The sequence below is a fragment of the Urocampus carinirostris genome, chromosome 8 (assembly GCF_059441175.1).
Source record: "Urocampus carinirostris isolate Australia breed hairy pipefish chromosome 8, RoL_Ucar_1.0, whole genome shotgun sequence".
Classification (NCBI taxonomy): Eukaryota; Metazoa; Chordata; class Actinopteri; order Syngnathiformes; family Syngnathidae; genus Urocampus; species Urocampus carinirostris.
The window spans coordinates 10,631,592-10,653,731 of record NC_142356.1 but is presented as its reverse complement, the minus strand read 5'-3'; the positions used below and the strand labels follow the sequence as shown (position 1 = coordinate 10,653,731).

Here is a 22,140-nt window from a genome sequence, read left to right as displayed (position 1 = left end):
CTCATTCTAAAAAAAAAATTCAGTGTGTAATCAATTGTCCTCCCAATTGTCCTTTGGGCTAAATTTGTCAAAATTCCAAACCCTCACACTAAACATCAAAAATCCCAAAAGATCAACAAAAATTTCTCAAAAAATGCCAAATCGAACTTAATGTCATAGCTTTTCTTATGTATTTTCTTATCTCTGTAGTCATAATCAATCTTTTGTTATTGATTCAATAAAGAACAATACATACTTGTCACTTATGAATTATCTTGTTGAGTGTATCTATTTTGTTTATTCATTATCTTTTATTCTGCTCAACAATCTTTGTTTCTACGCACTAGATAGATAGATAGATAGATAGATAGATAGATAGATAGATACTTTGTTCATCCCCGAAGGGAAATTCACATTTCCAGCAGCATCCCTGAGCTGAGAACAATCGAGAACAATCGAAAATAACATGGGAGCTGCTGGAGTGGCTGCCATTCGTGACGGCGCCGGAAGAAAAGATTCAATTTGAATCATGTACAAACAAACAAACAATTGAATCATGTACAAACAAACAAACAAACAAAACCTCGATGGGTTTCCCTCCAGGAAAAAAGAAAAGGCAGGCTGCTTGGTTTCATTTTGTTGACACACATGGTTACCTATGACCTGTCTGAGTTTTTAGGCCGCTTGCATGCACAACATGCCTGAAGTGAATCATGCAAACAGAGAAAAGCTACAAGGTGTGTGAGTGTCTTTGTTCTAAGCATCTTTCCGAAATCCCTTGTATATAAAGCTAAACAAATCTGGTCTGACTATTAACACTAGTTTCTTTCCTGTTTAAAAGGAAAAAAAAAATTCATTCAGTGACTGAAATAGCTTCATCTACGTTATTGATTATTTCTAGTCTCGATTCTTCTTTTCTGTAATACGAGAACAACTAAGGAAATAATCTTTTTACGTAATACACCTCTTTTGAATTTGTCCATTTACGAACAAGAAGATTGACACTAAAATTATGGACCATTTTTAGTCAGCTTCATTGCTTTAATCGTCCTTTCTTTATTAGGAGCAAAACTACACGTCTTAAAGTTATTACCCTTTGCTATTCGCATTTTCAACGAAAAATGATTAGTTGTTCACTCAAATATTCTTTCTTTTTATACTACTCTGTATAATTATCTTGTATTATACTCTCAGTGTTTTCATTTTTTCACTTACCTGTCTTAAACGCATCATTTATGCTGGGTACGCAACTTTTTTTCCTTTAAATTTTCATTATCATTTAGTTTACTCTTTAACAAAGATTTAACGCATTACAAGTCTTGTCATTATTATCGAATTCGCTGTACGAGTTTTTATTTTATTTTCCTGCACGCCGATCTTAGCTAATGAGATCTCGTCTCTTCGAAATTACGTCATTGTTGTGGGTAATTCTTGTCGAGTGACGGTCAGTCTTTTTATTAGACAAACGGCTTTTTTCCTCGTTCAATTCATCAAAGAGAGTTTGCTTTTACGGCTCATTTGCTTTGATGATTGACATCACGAATTATGTTGTACTAAGATGTTAAAGAAAGAAGTAGAAAAATGGAAAAAGACAAGCCTGTTATTCGCAATTACCGTCAACAAATGCAGAAAATAAATTAATAATTCGATGATCAAAACTGAATGAATACGCAGATATCTACTATATTTGTCACCGATTTATAAGTTCGATCTTTGTATCACTAAATTTCAGGGGTTCTGCCAAGATCTTTAAATCTTTTAGCAAGCTAGTACACGGAATTCAAAATTCCTATCATATTATCATTATTGATAGTTCAGTTAAAAAAAAAAAAAAAAAAACCATATATATCAGGGTGTCCCCTGCCCACTGCCTGATGATTGCTGGGATGGGCTCCAGCACCCCCGCGACCCTTCTGAGGATAAGCGGTGCAGCTGCTGAGATGAGATGAGATACATATTATATATGTGTGTGCAGCACGGTGGCGCAGTGGCCAGCACGTGTGCGGCATTACTAAGGACCTGGGAACAGGTGTGTGTGTCCACTGGCTGCTCTCATTGTTACGATTTACCTACCTCTTTCAAAAAACATGCATTTCAGATGGACTGTTTGGTCCAAATTGTCCCTATGTGTGAATGAGCTAGTGAATTGTCTAGCTTTGTGTGCCCTGCAATTGGCTTGCAACCAGTTCAGGGTGTCCTCCAATCGCTGCTCGATGATCGCTGTAATGGATTCCAACAAGATGAGATCTTCTTATCATAGTTATGGTTCATACCGGCCGAATATGAACACAAAACTTTTCTGGCTCTCACCATCGTTCATCCCATTCAAATGTCTTCATCATCGTTAGTAATGCTACTTTTTTCCCTCACCGTTCTTCCATTTTCTCCTCAGCGGATTGTTGAGCCCAAATGAGACAAGAACCAAATTCTGAAACTCAAAAATATCGTTAGAGCAACACTTTTGCTGTAAAATCCAACTTTTCCTAAGTTTCTTTTGTAGTGTTTTCACGACAGTTCACTAATATATATATATATATATATATATTTTTTAGTCTATAATATTTCTCATTATGGCAACAAAATAGTGTATTTTTTGTATCACTACAGTATTTTTGTAGTCAAATTTATTATTGTAATACTTTGCATTTCTCTCATTTCTTGTTCTAAAGCAAAACAATATGTCATGTCTATGTTCATTTGCCTTCAAATAGATTTTCATCCTTTACATAGTTCTTTTATTTTTATAGCTTATTTATAAAATTACTGTCACATGTTTTGCACAATGTTGACAACCCTTTTTTTTTTTTTTTTTCTTTACTACTACGGTGGCTGTTTTTCACCAGATGCATATTACACAAATCTCAACTGTATGTAACATCTTACATGCAAATATTTTTGTGTAAATATTGTATCAATTATAACTTTCCTTAATTTAGTGTCCACTTAATTCCTGCATTCTCATATTTACCTTTTTTTTTTTTTTTTTTTATCATTCACAGCTTGCTCGGTGTCACGTGTGAATGCCCCTTCTAAATTTAAAACCATAATTCAACCCAGAAAAATACTCCCTTTTCTCTTCTTCACTCCTATCACGTCATCTCTTTTAATTATTTACTGCCAAGGTCGTGCTATGACCTGTGATCCTCCTTCAACATCTGCCAAAATTTACTTTCTTTTTCCTTCTTGATTTACTCTCTTGATCCCGTGAATTAACTGCCCCTCCAATTTTGCACAATGACCAATTATCTCAGACCATACGTCCGTCATTCTCCAATCCACCTGTGCGTGTTCTAACAACTCTTTACACAGAACAATTTATCTATTGATTTATTTATTTATTTATTTATTTATTTTATTTTATTTTTTTTTTAAGTTAAATGGCCATGTACACATTATTTTCTATCCATGCAGATATATTTTTAAATTCTCATGATCTGTCTCAAGATAATAATCAGCTATTTTATTTTTAAATTCCTATGATCCAACCTATTCAGGATCAATCAGTTTATCATTATCTATATCTATTTTTTACTCTGTCAATAAGGAGGTCCACTTGGCCTTTTAGCCATTGAGAATTGGGCGGTAAAACCCTACCCTCTTATAATTTCCTTTGACGAGCTAACTTCCTCCCTCAGTAAAGAGACGCGGTTTCACTATATGGCCCCGTATATTCGTTATCCTCCCTTTTAGGAAACATTACGGTATTTCTACAAAGGTAATGCCATAAATCGCAAATGGTTTGCATCTAAACAACGCATTTCAAGTCAATGAAGATCTTCAACAGCACTCTATAATGTGCTCCACACTACCCATTTACTTACTCTAGATGTAAAACAGTTCAATGTTGAAAAAGTAAGGTTTTTCTTTTTATTTTTATTTTTTTTTCCCAATCTATTGTATTAAGGTTAGTCTCACTTAATTTTCACCAAATTATCTCTCTTAATATTTAATTAACTTTCCCCTTTATGTTTCTCTCTCTCTCTTTTTTTTTTTTTTTCTTTAAACCAATTAAATCTACTATTTTAGCTTCACCTATTTAATGTGAAAATGGCATCCATTTATTTAAGAGTTATCTTACTCATTTGAATTTCACTCAATTCATTTTTTCCATTTTAATTGAAAGAGAAAAAAAGTATTTACAAACAATTTTTTTTTTTTTTTTTTTTTTTTTTTTTTTTTTCAATATTTTTGGTATAAAAATGCCCTTATCTCAAATTAGTGTATTCAATTCACTCGATTAGATTTTTCCTAGTCTTCCCAGTCCTTTTTTACCAATTTTTTTTTGAACTGAAAACAGGAATATTTTATCTTATTCGGTATTATTCCGGCATTATTTTGATTTAACGCATCTAAATAGCTCATTTATATTTTTCCTAAATTTCTCACTTTTATCCAGTAACACAGAGGCTCGATTGCGGTCGGGTCTTCCTTATAAATAACCCTTCATCTATGAGTTCATCGAGTATTTATTATTATTATTATTTTTTTACATAAAATACAATTGCCCAGGGGCAACTTTATATTTCATTCGCTCTTTCTCAATCACACAGACGTCTTGTTTTTATCGTGATCACGTTCTTACATCTTGTTCTTTTTCCACTTATTTTCAGTTGACAGAGGACTCCGCACATCCTTGTGAAATTTAACTAACTTTAAAGCGCTGGGTTAGGGGAGTCCACACCTCCCGCGGAATTTTAACTGTCTGAAAACTATTTACCTGATAGAGTCTAGAATTGTCAGGGTTTTTCTGTTAAGAATCTGCCCCCCCTTTTTAAAGGAGGATTCTTAAACTTTGTTAAGATTTTCCTTTTCTACAAAGGATTCCTAAGCTTTTCGACGGAGGATTCCTAAACTTTAAGAATCTGCCCCCCCCCGCTCGCGAGTTCTATTCTCCTAGTTCTTTTTACCGGTAATTTACATGCACACAATGTTATGAATAAATTTTACTCACGATTCTCTGAGTCCTTGGCTTTCCGTCAACCGTCAGATCCCAGTCCGCGAGGGAAGGTCCAGTCCCGGAAAAAGGGTCTTTATGCTGTGGCCACAGTCTTTACTGGATGTTCCTCTCGCGTCCTGGAATCGTCTGGTCTTTTGGAATCCGGCTCGAAGGACCAATTAAATGTTAGGTTTAATTTTCTAACATTTATAATAAAACACTCTACAATATAGGACAAAGAGAATCGGTTCTTTATAATTAGTTACTTTATTAATCATCATATTGAGAGCCGCCGAGATTCTGCTGTTTGGCATCTTTTTCGCTCGCTCTGCGCTGCTTGCTGCGCTCGGCCCTGCTCGGCTCTGAGGCTCAGCTGACTCTGAAGATCTTCCTCCAACGTCCCTTCTAATATCCAGTTTTTTGCCTTTGTTACGTAGAGTTAATCAGTGTCTTTTTTGGAAAGCTTGCCTTCCGGCTGATGATGAAAGGTTTCCTTTGGTCATGGGTGAGACTCCCTTTTCTTCATTTCACGCTCTTTGGCTTGAGTTATGGCATGAAAAGGTCATTCCAGGTCAGGGAACATCCGTTGGTATGTGAGACACAACTCATGGCCTTGGGGAATAATTTACAGGCTGAGAACTTTTTCAAAATGGCTATAGAACATATATATAAGTATTAAATGTCAACTGTTGGATAAATATAGTTATACAACCCCAACAGACACTAATAGCTACTCCTGTATACGATTAATTTTGGGCTGGGGATATAATAACAACAGAAGCATATAGTATTACCAGTAATAGATATGTTTTATCATTTTTTCAGATCAGTCTTATTCAATTTTAGCTTTATTTATATGGTTGTTTTCCATTAATTATTCCAAAAGTTATATATTTCGAAAATACTTAAATACTTACGTTAATTGTTTTTGTTTTGCTGGCAGATAATTCTGATTGTTATTTAGAATTTCTTCAAGTTTAAAGCCCCAGTGTGTAATATTCGACCACTAGATGGCATTTTTGTCTAACACGAAGGAAAACCAATCCCACAGTAAGAAATAAGACTGCAGAAAAATCTTGGTAGTGACCTAGGTAGAGATTCCACTATGTAAAAGAAATACAAATATCTTGACCTATGATTTTTTTGATAAAAAGTAACATTGGTATGATAGTTCACGTATTTTTGCCTAGTATTCAAATCAATGTATTTTTGTACCACTAGAAAGCACTGTCCCTTTAATAATTTTTTTTCAGAATCATTTAGTGATAATGTCGCCCATTTTAAGATGATTTATTATTCATTATTTTATAATCCAATAAAATATTGTGGAATAAAAAAACCTAAAATTGGCAAAACCTTCTCTGTGGTCAATGGCAGATGATCCAAAAAATAATAAATAAATTGATCAATAATATGTTCCTTTTTCTTAATTTATTGTTAAAAAATGAATAATAATGCCAAAATTAGCTAATTTTATCTGGAAACTAAATATGTTCATTTGTTTTCTTAAAATTATATCCACAATGCAAGTCCTTCGGGGTCCAAGAAATCAATACTCTTCTGAGTAAAACATTTTATATACGGACTAATATTTTTCTGTAATAATACAATTTAAATCATTACATTTAAATTAATTTCAAATTAAGTAATTTTTATTTGTATAGCTCTTATTCACAAGAAGTCTCAAAGGGTTGCACAGACTACTTTTAAACATACAATACCAAAAGGGAAAAAGAGAGCAATGAGAACATAAAATAATTACCTACCAAGGACACAAAATGCCCACCAAACCCCCAAATATAAGCCAAGACAAGAATATCTTGATTAATATTTGAATCTTCTACTGGAGGCAAATCTGGAAAATTCAATAACAGTACCAGAAACCATGTCTAACCAATCATTACCCACTTTGCAAAGTTCGCAAGTAACTTAACCTTCTTTATCTATTTGTGATGAGTCTGCATTTGTTCTGTGTTTCCTGGAAACATGATGCCTAAGGTAACATATACAGTATGGTAGTTTTAGAAATATTTTAAGACTCACCTCCTGAGTGCCCTTATTTACCCACCGTTTTTAGGATTAAATGTAGACAGACTTATTTTGGTTTTAATTTGCATGCGTACATTACCTGTTTTCATAATCCTTTCCTTTTGTATTGCAATTTGTTACACTTTCTTCTTGAAAACACAGCAAGGGGTTTTAGATCGTCTGACTCGCAATTTTTACTCTTAGGTTTTGCAACAGCTTCCTTTATCCATTTTTTTTTTATTTGACTAAATATTAATTAAAGGAAGGGGGATTAACTTATGTGCGGTCCCTTCAAAAGTTTTCCTCATTTTCCTCATGTTGAGGTTTTTGAGTTTTTCCATGCCTTCATGTAGGTTTTAGATCAGGGGATGGTGTCATAATAGCTTGTAGTTTGCAATAATTTGTGGTCTGTGCAGCCCTTTGAGACTCCTTGTGATTAAGGGCGTCACAAATAAACATGACTTAACTTGACTCATGTGCGGTCCCTTCTCAAGTTTTCTTTATTTTCCTCATGTTGAGGTTTTTGAGTTTTTCCGTGCCTTCGTGTAGGTTTTAGATCAGGGGAGGGTGTCATAATAGCTTGTAGTTTGCAATAATCTGTAGTCTGTGCAGCCCTTTGAGACTCTTTGTGATTAAGGGCGTCACAAATAAACATGACTTGACACAAGTGCGGTGCCTTCTCAAGGTTTCTTCATTTTCCTCATGTTTAGGGTTTTGAGTTTTTCCTTGCCTTCATGTAGGTTTTAGATCAGGGAATGGTGTCATAATAGCTTGTAGTTTTTAATAATCTGTGGTCTGTGCAGCCCTTTGAGACTCTTTGTGATTAGGGGGGGCACAAATAAATATGACTTTACTTGACTTCATGTACAGTAGTTTGCATGTTTTCTCTGCAAATGTCGAATGCTGTAATACTATTGCAAACATTTTCCTGGACAACTCTACTCAGATAGAATGCTACCTTGAAATATATTTAATAATGGTGTTTTGTGTATTTCTAGTGGATCACACTACAACAAAATTTGATGTTGATACCCATGCTTACTAAAAGCCTCTGAAAATGAAAAAGCAAATTTAGTCTATGTTATCCGCCATATTTAGTTTAAGTGGAAATTAATAGTTTTGCTTTTGTTAATCATTCTGTTATGTAAATTCTTGCCACTAATTAGGTTTAAGTGTGATATTGCCAAACTCAATTATAGCAACCGGTTAACCGTACAACCATTTTACTACTGCTTTTTTCAATACGTCATTCAATAAACGTCACTAAGGGAGTAGAATTAATATATCCTGTTTAGTCAAGTCAAGTCATGTTATTTGTGACACCCTTAATCACAAAGAGTCTCAAAGGGCTGCACAGAGTATTGCAAACCACGGACTATTATTACACCATCCCCTGATCTAACACCTACATGAGGGCAAGGAAAAACTCAAAGACTTCAACATGAGAAAAATGAAGAAACCTTTTAAGATTCTTTACTGAAAAAGCCAAATTTGTATACAGTATGGAGCACTTGTGTTAGATTTCTAAAAATAGGGCAGCCATTGCCAATTTGTTCACATGCATTTTCCTCAATTCTGATCCCAAATCAGTAAAGCGTTCTTTGGGTATGATTACTGCATCTTTGATGTTCAGTGGATGAACTTTGTCAGAGAATGTGTGGGAGCAGCTTTTGGGGAATTTCGATATGTGGTGTGGGCGGAAAGCCGTTAGACAGACAAGCTTTTCATCAGCCTTTTATGTTTTTTAAAGCCTGTTACTAATCTGAGAAGCAATTTTGCTCTGTAGCTACATTTGTGGTTTATGTTACTGACTATTGATGCATAATAATGCCTACATTTTTATTCCACTCTGGTCAGAATTACGTTTGTTTCAGAAAGACTGCATGTTTAGATGTGATGAGCTTTGTTTCCACAGTTTATTTTACTTAATTGGGAGTTTGGCGCGTTCAAGCTTGGCTCTGACATCTGTTCAAACCGCAGGGTGTGGCCGCTAAGGTGTGTCACCTACAGCAAATTTCTACAAAGTAAACAATAGATGACCTCTTTGAGGCAAGAAGTATAATCGGAAATGAAATAAACATTCACATTTACACGTTATGATTACCGTAAATTCCGGACTATAGAGCGCACCTGATTATAAGCCGCACCTACCACATTTCGGGAGGAAAACCGATTTTGTACATACACAAGCCGCACCTGTATATTAGCCGCACGCCCCCACATTGAAAAAACGCAATACAAACACGAAATTAACCTATACCCGATTCAGTCCAAAAAAAACAGCCGGCAAAATGAATGGAAAATGATACCGGTACTTAAGATTTAATGCAGACCTGCAGAGTCCGGGTCCCCGGTGAAAGTAATCCAAGGAAAAAAGTGTATATTTCCAAAGGTAATGGTGGGAAAAATATATATCCAATATTGTCGGCCGCGTCCACAAACACGTCTCACCTTTACTCTACTTCCCACCAGCCCGCGTTTGCCCCGCCCCTTCTTTCTCATTTGCTCGTACAAAACATATCAGAATAAGTTTCTAAAATAAATACATTACAAAAATATACAGTTGCAAATACATATTATTCATGGTTACACATATTTACAAAGAAAGACAATACACCGAGAGAGTTTTCAAAGCTTTAATAATATTATTATAACTTTCATCCCAAACCGTGCCTGTGAAGGGTAGCAAAACGCTACTAGCAACACGCTCGCAACGCAGTAAAAAGCTCTGTACTTTTAGCAAGCACGGTAAACCGTCCTCATCTTCCTCCTTATAACTGACGTCATCAAAGTCGTCTTCCTTCAATATGGGAAAGAGACTTTGCCTTGTAGACGTCGTCCCACGCTCCCTTATTCAAAAACACGCTAGCATCACGCTCGCCAAGTAAAGTTTACGTGCGGTAGCTCTGTTCCCTTCTATATCGAACTGCTCGATTGCGTTTAGCTTGAAAGTTGCGTCATGTGCCTTTCTTTTTGCAATTTGCATGATGAGGATATGTCTACGCTAATTTAATTTGTGCACAATCGAAGAAGTTGCAGTCTAAATCTTACCTTTTGTACTCGAGCGCCGCTGGCGGCCGTTAGAAAAATGACATAAATTGGCCGCATCACTGAATAAGCCGCAGGGTTGAACGTTTGGGAAAAAATCAGCGGCTTATAGTCCGGAATTTACGGTATATAGACAGCTAAGTAAAACTAGAGTTGGAATGGTTTTGTATTATTGCCGGAAACTATATTCTTAAGCCTGTAAAAATAATCAACTGAATTGAGCGATAGAACTGCTTATTCCACTCAGCTATGCCGGAGAATGAAGATGAACTGTGTGTATTTTGCTTAATTTATATGATGAAAAGTTTCATAAAATGTTTCATGGTGGGATTATGATGTGGTGTATTCTACTATTGATAACGTGTTATTCCTCTGGAAGAGTTTGCATATATTTGCTGTAACAAAACAGCTTGTGAGACATGATTATGGTTCAATTTTGCACCTCTCATTTCAAATTTTGATTTTTAGTTCTTTGTAATTGATATCACAGTTACCTAATTATACTGCGATATCTTACTGGTCTTCAAAACCGTGTAGTTGAAGTGAAAAGACGTGATGGTATCTGGCCTATATGTGTGAGACATATGGTTTTACAGGGTTCCTGTGAATCTTTTTCTAAAAAATAAGGCCTTAATTTGAATTAGAATGTCTTAAAGGCCTAAAATGCGAACACATCCCTAAGACTTATATTTGTTTGAACTAAGAAGATTTAGTGCCATTTACCTATTGTTTTTTAATAATTCACCGATTTAATTTCATGGCAACATGGCGTGACCTCAATAAGGGAAATATCAAAACGGTGATGTGGTTTCAGTCGGGCCATTCAGAGCAGACGCATGTCTTAGGTCTACCCACAAAAAGCTAAGAGCTGTGCCAGGTAATTTGTACAAGGGAATATGATATAATGTGCAAGAAATATATATATATATTTTATTGTGTTTCAATCGTGGGTGTTTTGTGTCAACCTGGTCTTAAATTAGTCTTAAGAAAATCTTGAATTTAACTTGCCTTAAAATTTAAGAATCCCGTTTTACTATCTATTGAAACATTTGTTTTTTGTTTATGTTTTTTTTGTGTGTATTATTTATTGTCAAACAGATAACTTCAGTGTTATGGATTTGATTTATTTCCAATCTGTCGATAACAATACATATTCATCTGTCTCTTTTTTTCTAATCCATTGCTCTTTTACTCCCTCAGATTAACGAGTTAAGTAATGTGCCTGTACCGGTTATGCTGATGCCAGATGATTTTAAAGCCTACAGTAAGATCAAAGTGGACAACCACCTATTTAACAAGTAGGTGCATCAATGTTTTCATGCTATTGTTGCGGGTTTAACCCTCTTTGAGAGCATTTTACTGCATTTGATCTTGAAGGCTTTGATGCTAGGTCCTTAGGCTTTGATGCTAAGTCATTAGCTTGGCCTTTTGATGCTAGGTCCTTAGCTTAGCCTTAGCTTGGCTTTAGCTTGGCCTTTTGATTTTTGCATTCCGGAGATGGAATAAGATCTTGCTCTGTCCACTCCACGCATCGCCCCGGTATTGCAGTACCTCCGGGAACGGTGCATTCGCAATGATCGCAACAAGGTTTTAGGGCTAGGACCTTAGCTTAGCCTTTTGGCTGAGAGTAAGTGTCCCGGCTCCTATGCTTTGTAGCGTATAATGAACTGACCGATAACGGATAATGGATAATGAATAACGAAGATAGAACAATAACCCTTAAAAACCCCAACCCAAAATGGGTTAGTCTTCCTTTTCGTAAGATCATGGTGTGATTTCGTTTTTCAGTATTTTATCGAATATTTTTTGTTGTGGAGAAACACGCAATAGTGAACTCACGAAATGTTCACATTTTGAATGGGATGTCGGTGAAAGGATGTAATAGATTTCACATCCAAAAATCACAAATATATCTGTAAAAATTTGAGTCAGACAAAACTGCCAAGCTTGACTCTGTGACTCTCCCCCGTCAGAGAGAACCTTCCCAGTCGCTTTAAGTTCAAAGAATACTGTCCCATGGTCTTCCGAAACCTGAGGGAGCGGTTTTGCATCGATGACCAAGACTACCAGGTAAGCTTCTGGTGAAAATGAATCCTAGTATCATTGGATGAGTTCTGTCACACGTGGAAAACAACTTTAAGGAATCCTGTTGTCCTTTCTGGCAGAATTCTCTCACGCGGAGCGCTCCCCTCAACAGCGATTCGCAGGGTCGCTTTGGCAATCGCTTCCTCTCCAGCTACGACCATCGATTTGTAATCAAAACGGTATCCAGTGAGGATATCGCAGAGATGCACAACATCTTAAAAAAATATCACCAGGTACTATGTGTGCAATTAACTGTTTGTCTTATTTTTACTGTGTTTTACGAAGCACGACATCATGTCTTCGGTTTTGTTTCTTTCTGTTGTTTTTTTTGTTTGTTTGTTTGTGTTAGAGTAAGCCTCTCAGGTGTTAGAAGACTTCAGCTTGATCCGCTAGGTTGCTTTGACTGTCCTTGCTTGGCGCATTCATATCTTAAAGCACTTTTAAAAACATTTTGAACCAGTTAAGACCACATTGGCACATTGATGAGGCGAAGTCATCCCCTTCACCCCTGTGTGGTTGGGAGGCCAAGACAGTATAAGACTAGAGACTATTTTCGATAAGATATACTTCTTCTGCCTCGTGCTTAAAAAGGCTCCTCAGCTGTGTATTCAATGTTTCGTTCAACAAGAAAGTGCAGTTTTCTGGTTCTTATTTCTAGTACATATAGCGTGCGTTTAGGATAAAAGAAAAGTACTGATGTTCAGCCCGAACTTTACTTTTGGAACAAATAGTTTTCTATAAGGCGAGTTACAATTATCCACTGCCATTTATCATTTGTCAAGTATCTATTTTTTCTCAGATGCCAGTGAATAAGAAATACAAGCGATGTTCCCTCTAATTTTCCACGAGTCTGAGCGTTCACACAAAGTCGGTGAGCAACGCTTGAAACTACAGTGAGCAACCATAATCTCAAGTGTGGCAAATTCATTAATTATCAAAACTTGACATCAAGTTACATTTTGCTGAGTTTCCGGCAATGCAAAATTATGTTTCTTTTTTGAATGAATTGACTCATGTACTATTGCAAAGGTTGTACGGCCTACAAACGTCGTTTGTTCTTACAATACTTTCGCAAGATATCCATTTCTTTTTATTTCCTGATATATTTTGTCGCATAATATTAACATTTTTGGGGGCTTATTTAGTTGGTTGTAAGATACAGAACTGTACTTAATCACATTTTTTAGTGGAAGTACAATGTTGGCAACAAGATTCACATGATATAATTGGAAATTATTTGAATGCAACACAAACTTTTTATTCTTTTTTCTGTGCTTTTTTCTACTTTTTTAAAAAAATCCTTTAAAAAAAAAAATCTCATTGTGTTTATTTTTTCCGAGCTGTTACTTTTTTCTTTTTGTTCTCTATTTACTTTTGTCCTACATTTCTTTTTCTTTTTTTCTGGCTTTTTTCTAAATTTTTCCTTCTTTTTTTCTCTTCCTTTTGTTTCTTTTTTTCTCAGCTTTTCACTACTTTTTCATTTTGGTATTTTTTCTTTTTTGTTCTATTCCCCCCTTCCTTTAAGTCATTTTGTGCATAATTTTACTTAATATTGGGATGATATATATGTTGGGATGAAAGAAGCAAAAACAACCCGAAGAGCCGAGCCGAAGAAGCCGGTTCTCGACATACTCTACTAACTTTGCTCAACTTCGTTCCACTTCGACTCGACTTCAAAATACCGCATTTAAGACACAGCGTCAGGGGAACCTGTGTATTTTTACCTTCATGCACTGTAACTTTGACTTAAGTCGCTTCTTAATTAGTAATTTTGAGCCCTCATTTTTGTGCGCTGGCTAGATTTTCTTGTGCGCCGAGAATGTCCGAGCAGTGCGCAATCCGCACGCGCGCAGCTTAGAGGGAGCACTGAATACAAGTTGAGTTTAAATACATTTTGGGTAGAAGATATAATGCATCACTAGAGAGAGGAACAATTCTATTCATAATGTTTTTTTTTTACCTCACTGCCACTCTTTGTTTTCTCTTTATCCACAGTTTATTGTGGAGTGTCACGGCAACACACTGCTTCCTCAATTTTTGGGTATGTACAGGCTAACAGTGGACGGGGTGGAGACGTACATGGTAGTGACCCGGAATGTATTCAGCCATCGGCTCACCGTTCATCGCAAATACGACCTCAAGGTACTTTGGCCATTGCGTCTGTATTTGATTAAAACGTCAGCTAATATCACAGCAGCAATTAGCTTGATCAAAGTACAAATACACTGTGTATTATTTAGTATTGATATACATGAACTATCATACAAACAATCTTTTTAAAAAAATGCTCGGAGGTCATATTTTTTTATTTACTGTACATTACATGAGGCTCATGTCATGTTTACTGATGTGACTCAGTTTTTCCCGCTCATTTGGCGCCACCCGCCTCGGGTTCTGATTGGCACTCTGTCCCTACTAAAACCCAATCTTGTCAATCCGCTGTTTTCAGTCCGTCTGTGAACCTCAGTGTATACTACGCAAGCCTTTTTCGACCCTGACTCCCACCTGTCCCGTTTTTGCTCCCGTCTGTCTCCAGTGACGACCCGTTTTTGATCCCGACCACGTCTGCTCTCCCGTCCCGGCTTACGACCCGTTTCTGACCTTGAACACGTTTTTGCTCTCCTGTCCTGGCTTACGACCCGTTTCTGACCTTGAACACGTTTTTGCTCTCCTGTCCCGGCTATCGACCTGTTTTTCCGTCCTTGACACCGCCATTGCTCGCTACGGAAGATCCACTTCCGTGTTCGGATCACAAACTGAGTACGAGAGTGACTTGCTTCCCGCGCCTAGTAAATGCCGGATCAGGGGTGCAGCTCTTCCTCTTTTCTTTAATAAAACTTGTGAGAAACGTAACGCAATTGGGTCCTGTTTCCGTTCTGGTCCTGACAGCTCACCCAGAGGGCGCTGGCATAATTGTCTGTCATCTTGCTGCTAAGGGTATCTCCGCCCCCAAAAAAGAAAACCTCGTTAAAAGATAAACAAAAAATGAGAAGAATTGTGCGGTTTGGTCACTTTGAGTCTCCGTAGTTTGGAATCTTCCTTGTGCTTTGTAGCACTTGTTTTCAGTTGCAATACACAACACAGTGACATCTAGTGGTCAATGATTAAATGTCCACTTCAAGAAGAAATAGAATGACAAGAGCTTGCTTTGGGGGTTCGTTATGGAATAAGTGTGCATTGTTTCTTTTCCTCAGTAGTTGGAGGTAGAGTCTTTAGTGTTGGGCATTCATATTGGGAAAACAATATCGAGGATAATTTCAATCAAGGTTATATTAAAGCTTTTTTTAACTGTCAAATATTGTTTGGAGAGTCAAAAACTAGCTCTTCTATTTTTGTCATTTCTGTTTTGTGCCATCTCTTTTAGGGTTCCACGGTGGCAAGGGAAGCAAGTGGCAAGGAAAAGGTACGTTTGATGATGATCAAAAAATGAGAAAGAAATGAAAAAAATGACCATTTATTTGAAACCATACGGGAGATGTCTTGTGCTGAGTAGTTGGCAATCTAGATGTTGAGCAAGCTGCATGTTGTGTGTCTGCTTTCTTTAGGCCAAAGAGCTCCCCACTTTAAAAGACAACGACTTCCTGAATGAAGGCCAGAAGCTGCAAATTGGAGACGACAACAAAAAGTACTTTTTGGAGAAGCTAAAACATGATGTGGAGGTATGTTTATAAAGTCTGTCAGTGTGGCAGATACAGTGATACCCCAACCTATGAGATTAGTTCGTTCCATGATCGTGCTCGTATTCCGAATTGCTCATATAACAAGCAAATTTTTCCGATACAAAATAATTGAAAACTAGTTAATCCCTTCCCGGAATTCCAAAAGCATCCAAGGTAACCCCAAAAAGCTATTAAACACATCTTCCTAATTACTAAAAACACATTCAAATAACAATTGAATACAATAATACAGTGATACAGATAAAGTAGATGATAATAACAAAAGAAAACATGAGTTTATTACGAGCACTTACCATGGACAGAGGTGTTTGCGGGAGACGTAGGGGAGCGAGAGACTGTTGATGATACGCGAGCACTTACAGTACACTTGAAATTAAAGTTCTTTTTATATATCTACCATGGTCATATCCCTCGAGAGGGGTGACAGACAGCAAGACAAACACATACACAAAAACAAAGAAAATAAAAAAAGGGAAAAAGTAGACAAAAACACATTATTACCCAAATGCCCAAACACCCAAACAAGTTAAGCACCTCGGCACCCAAGATGAAATGGGACACCAGAAAGCGGCAATGTCACTCGGGCAGGGTGACGCAACACCCTCTTCTGTTCAACAGCAGGGCCTGACAGCTTTCACTGGTTTACCCCTTCCGCATCATAGAGGTGCCCTGCCCATCCCTTAGAACATGTCCAAACGTCCCACCATCCTTTCACAACACATCTCCACTCATTCCTATCACCAACAAGCAGCGTCAGCCGTGCAAGGCAACTACCTGCTCATCGGCGGCATTAGGGAGTCAAGGACACTTTGACATTCAACTGTCAGGAGCCGGGAATTGAACCTGTGACCTCTTGATCCCAAGACGAGCGCTTAACCTCCTGAGCTACTGCCGCCCTACCTTTTCGATAATTCTTACCCTTTGTGGCGCAACTTCATCGTAGATTGCTAATGTTGCCGCAGTATTCTACCTAGGCTGTCTTGCTGTGAGTAAATAGGTGCCATGTTGATTTTGTACTGTTTATTATCGCTTAATATGGTGGATTGGCGGAGGTTGACAAGTAGGAAATTGAGAGACTGTTGATATGTAAGCACTTACTGTGTTATTGTAAGTTATTATAACCTTAAACACAAAATATTTTACAGCACAACTTTTCATGTCGTTTTTTGTGTGCCTGTAGTAGTTTGCATGTGCTAACTGGACTAGTTAATGTTGGCGGTAAGCAGCTGGGACTGCTCATGAATGTTTGTATAGCGGGCAAGTTTTTTGTCGCAAATAATACTCGTATGCCGAAATACTCGTGTTTAGATGTGCTCGTATACAAAAGGTACCAATATATTGTGCGAAGAGATTTTCTCAGCTCTCGGACAATCATTTAATCGGAATACAATCGTGTTTCAGTTCCTGGCCACTCTGAAGATCATGGATTACAGCCTCCTGGTGGGAATCCACGACGTGGAACGCGCAGAACAGGAAGAGATGGACGTGGAGGCCGCCGCGGACGAGGAAGACTACGAAAACGACGGCGCGCTCACCGGCTCCTTCGGAACGCCACCCGACAGCCCGGGAAACCCTTTCAATTGTGGATTCTTCGGGCCCGGAGACTTCGACCCCTCCGTTGACGTTTACGCAATCAAGAGCCATGACGGTGAGCAATATTTGAAACACCTTTCATGTCAAACTCTTTTGGAGTTAAAAAAAACCCAATGCTTTTTGTGGTTAGGCGCTGCCAAGAAAGAGGTTTACTTCATGGCAATCATCGACATCCTCACTCATTATGATGCGAAGAAAAAAGCTGCACATGCTGCCAAAACTGTGAAACATGGGGTGAGTGACATGACATGCTAATTAGCGTTTACGCAGGAAACACTGATGATCGACATTGTTCATCTGTAAGTGAAATTTGATACATTTGCTGCCAGCTGTGCACAGCTCACGATAAAACTCGGGTTGGGCGATTGTTGCATTATTCCGATCCATGTAAATGTCTAGTCGCATCGATCAATACGAATACTTTTTGCTTGGAAATATCATTGAATAATTCAACCCCTCTGCGTTTGTTACTTTGTAAATACAATAAACGAAGCACAAAGATTTTATATAATATAGAACTCTACATAACTACAATGTAAACTTGATCATCCATTATCTGCACCGCTTATCCTCAGTAGGGTCACGGGGGTGCTGGAGTCCATCCCAGCTATCTTGGGGCAGTCAGGAGGGGACACCCTGAACTGGTTGCCAGCCAATCGCAGAGCACACAGAGACAGACAACTCACTCGCTCATTTACACAATTTGGACAAGCCATCTAACCTGACATGCATGAATTTTGCTATGTGGGAGGAAACCGGAGTGCCTGGAGGAAACCCACGCAAGCACGAGGAGAACATGCAAACTCCACACAGGAGGTTGGGTCTCATGACCACAGAACTGTGCCGCACATGCGCTAACCACTGCGCCGCCGTGCTGCCCTATCTAACTATATGTTAGTCACTATTTTGAATGGTAAAAAAATCTGTTGCATAAACATTTTTGGGCTCGGGGAAAACCTCGTCTTCAGTTCCTTTTCTTAAAATGAAAAAGGATTTGGGTACTGGCTTCTTATCCCAGAGACTTAGAGGGATTGGTGCATTTGCTTCACCAGCCTGGTAGTCTCTCCTTTCTCTCTGGGCAACTGTCCTTAAATGTCACTCCATGGGCAATTATTGAATGAGCCATAGGTGTGACCACTCCCATGAGTTGATAGATTGCAGGGTGTGGACCAGAAGCTAACAGTGGTTCTCAACCTTGACCAATAGCTGTGTCCGAAACTCTTGACAAAAAGTTAGCGGACAGCAGCCATAAAGTTGCCTGCCCCATTTTTCACAACTTGAAACACGATAAAACGACTCATCGCAAAAAATATACATTGTTGCAAAGTATTAAGGATTGATAATCAAAATATGTAACAGAACAACACTTTAAGATTAAGTTTATTATAAATCTACTTATAAAATTAATTGCATGTATATGACATCGCTGTTTTCCATCTGCCATCAGTATGTACCTGTATTTACTCATCTTTATTCATGCAATGTTTGCTACAAGCCAGGTGAACTCTTCTTTCCACGATGCGTTTAACGTACGTTTACGTTTTGTAGCATCATAAATTTTGTTAGCTTCTTTTGAATCTTTCTTATGGAGCTGAGGTTTTGGTTTGATTCCTAACCACTTCTTCATTTTTCTTGTGTTCTCTGTGCGTCTACTGTGGAAAATGATACGTAAATGCGCTTAGAACGTACGGGAAAGTACGGAAGCACGAAGTTATTCGATGCGGGATTCTGATTGGCTGCCGAGTATACAAATTGCCAAACGAACCGAAATTTCGAAATCGGAATAATACAAACATTTGTTTGAAAATAAATCTCTTTTTTTTCTTTCTTTCTTTTTCTTTCTTGAAAAAGTTGTTAGCCACCCGGGCGGAGACGTTTTGTAAGTTGTATGCCCGACATAAAAAACGCAAGCCCCGGGCGTCCGGGCAGACGTTATTTTCAGACACTGCCAATAGGAAAGGGCGTGTCATCCCACCCAGTACACCCTGCCTTGTAGGATGGGACCTAGAGTTGCTTGAAAGATCCGCTTGCAAATATCCTTATCATCCTCTGTGATTGGTGTTTTCCAGGCCGGGGCGGAGATATCGACGGTGAACCCGGAGCAGTACTCCAAGCGCTTCTACGAGTTCATGTCCAACATCCTGTCATAGACTTTTCTCCGCAGTCCCAGATCCGTCGATCGCATGTCCGGAACCTCTTCAAAAACTACACGGTAATGTTTCGAGGGTGTTATAGAACCGCCTCAGTTCGTTTTACAAACGATAAAGACATCCTCGTCGCGATTTCTCACTCCTTTGGCCTGCACAGTCCCACCGATGCCTTGAACTTCTCTGCACCGGTTTTTCACTTTCTATTCAAACAAACGAGCTCGGACCGCACGGTGTACTCCCTTCTGTCTTCTTCCGCCTTCTTTCGGTATCGAGAACACAGAAAACAAGCCTACGATCGCTAACAGTTTTCGAGATTTCCGTTTGACGACGTTCCACAAAAGCAAAACAGCGCAGTTATCAAAATGCATGGCTGACGCGCACACCAGACTCCACCGGTACGTTATAGCATCAAACCACTAAAGCGAACATCTGAGTGTTATCGTGAAAACGGGAAATACAGCAACAAAAAAAATCAGTGTTTTAATGTTTCGTCGCCATATTGGTTTTGAATATTTTAAATATGAAACGCGAGCATGGTAAAGGTGGAAGAAATCGAGATTCTTTTAAAAGGGGTGGATTAACAGCAAATGTGTTTTCGCATTAAGGTTTTTTTTTTATATCCTGTTTACATCGAAGTAGCAATTTGTGTTTGTATACAGTATTGTTTTGTTAACAGCAAACCTTAGAAAAAACGTTTACTTGAAAAGGATTGAATATTAAAGGGAGTTTTATCTTGTGTCGGATGATTTCTTTGCCGAGCGGATGTTGTGGACAGGAGGTGCAACCGTTAAATACGTGAGAAGTTTATAGTTTAGTAGACATCCAAAATGAAGAGAGAAGAAATCAATGGATTTTGAACTTGCAAGGAGAACAGGGGAGAGAGCAGATTCAGATAAGAAATTCCAACCTGTTCTAACCTGAGCCCTTATTAAACCTTAATTAAAAACTACAGGAACCTTTGAAGGGATTATAAAAGACTTTTTTTTCAGTTAGGCACAGAACGTGTAGTGTTCCTTCCCACAATCATGCTTATATTTTCCACATGTAATGGATCTCGAAAAATTCATTTTGACCTCATATCCACTAGAGCTGTGACGTCCCCAGATGACAGCAAAGGCTCATAAAAATGGCGGGTTCCCTTTAAAAAACAGTTGGCAATTGCACGGCGCTCATTTCAGCTTGGGAGTAATTGGAACTTAGCTTATCGTATCGCTGGGGGACTTCTGACTTTTTTGTCAGGGTTGATCATCAAAGGGTATGTTTACCGGCCATCGTGTTACAGCGTGCGTTCCTTTTTTGACTTCTCCTCATTTTAGGTATGTGATTAGGACTTTCCCTCTCCCGTTATTTGCCGCTTGTCTTGCAATTGATATACCGTATTTTCCACACTATAGGGCGCACCGGGTTATAGAGCGCACCCCTTAAAAATAGTTTTTGGTCCTATATCTTCCATAGATAAGGCGCACCGGATTATAAGGCGCTACAATGGGAACGTCGACAAAACAGTCAGATAGTTCAGTCCAACTTATTACCCCCTTAACATTCCCAAAGCTTGCAAAGAAGCAAATACGTGTCGTAGACACGTGCGGATGCGGTGTCCGTACGATGTCACTCAAATGCATCGTTCCAAATATCATTCGGAAGGTTAAAGTCTTGGGATTCAAGAAATGCCAACCATTCCTTAGTTTCTATTTTCTTTTTCGCTCGCAACTTTACTGCGCATATGACAATAAACACTTGGAATTGAGTTTAATTTAAAAAAACACCCATCAGATAAACATCGAGATCAGTCTGAAACAAGATACTGGGAAAATATATAGCCGGAGTAGCTCACCAAAGTCGTTGCGTTCAATAATAATGTGCAACCATGGTCTTCTTATATCCGTGAGTGTAGTAAATCCAGGAGAGTAAAATATTTACAAATACAGAATGGTAAAACATGTTTCCTCTATGCCGTAGACAACCAAACTTGCTATTCACATTCATCTTTTTCGGCCAATTGCAGGCTTTGTTTTGCCCCTTTCGCCTATGCGAGCCTGTAAATGATAAAAAGGATCCGCCCCCTTTACCTCCGAATAACTTTAGCCAATAGTGATCGATTCAAATGATGATTGACACATTGGCTGGGAAATGAAACGCCGGCATATGTATCCCAGCATACACCGCGGACCACATCGCCTACGAGGAAAAATCTAGTCGGCGGCTGCTTGCCTTAACTTGCGAGACCTTGCGACTTAATATTGAACCATATATAAGGTGCACTGTAGTATAAGGCGCATGGTCAGTTTTTGAAATAAATAAATGCTTTTGGGTGCGCCTTATAGTGCGGAAAATACGGTAATCTTGTCCAGATAGCTTCCGAAGGCTTCCAGTTTAATTTTGTCTAGGTTAGCCCCACTAGCAGTCGGCTTGCTGACCAGCCTGCCGTGCTCATCGATTTTTCTCCCGATTGGGTTCGTGTTTGTTGCTGCCGTGGCTCACGGTTACCCTGGCCGCTTACCTCATGTTTTCGGTTAACCCGCATCCAGTTTTTCCAGCTGATCGGTCCAGGTTAGTCGTCCACGGCAGCCGACTAACCTGCCTTGTCCCTGCCGGTGTAACCCATGTTAGCTCTCTATGTTTTCTTTGCCAGTTCTGCCTA

At 38.4% G+C, this 22,140-nt stretch overlaps 1 protein-coding gene and 1 pseudogene across 1 annotated transcript in view; both read left to right on the top strand.

Moving 5' to 3' along the window:
* The window catches only part of LOC148360693 (phosphatidylinositol 5-phosphate 4-kinase type-2 beta), a 31,094-nt gene extending 10,859 nt beyond the window's left edge, over positions 1-20,235 (top strand). The window contains exons 2-10 of the mRNA XM_088341589.1: positions 11,192-11,289; positions 11,965-12,061; positions 12,157-12,309; positions 14,072-14,218; positions 15,441-15,479; positions 15,622-15,735; positions 17,158-17,404; positions 17,480-17,583; positions 19,419-20,235. Coding sequence (XP_088197715.1) covers positions 11,192-11,289; positions 11,965-12,061; positions 12,157-12,309; positions 14,072-14,218; positions 15,441-15,479; positions 15,622-15,735; positions 17,158-17,404; positions 17,480-17,583; positions 19,419-19,499 — 1,080 coding nt within the window. The 3' untranslated portion in view covers positions 19,500-20,235. The remainder of the gene's footprint in view (positions 1-11,191; positions 11,290-11,964; positions 12,062-12,156; positions 12,310-14,071; positions 14,219-15,440; positions 15,480-15,621; positions 15,736-17,157; positions 17,405-17,479; positions 17,584-19,418) is intronic.
* Positions 11,419-11,564, top strand: LOC148360694 (U2 spliceosomal RNA; annotated as a pseudogene).
* Positions 20,236-22,140: the final 1,905 nt, after the last annotated feature.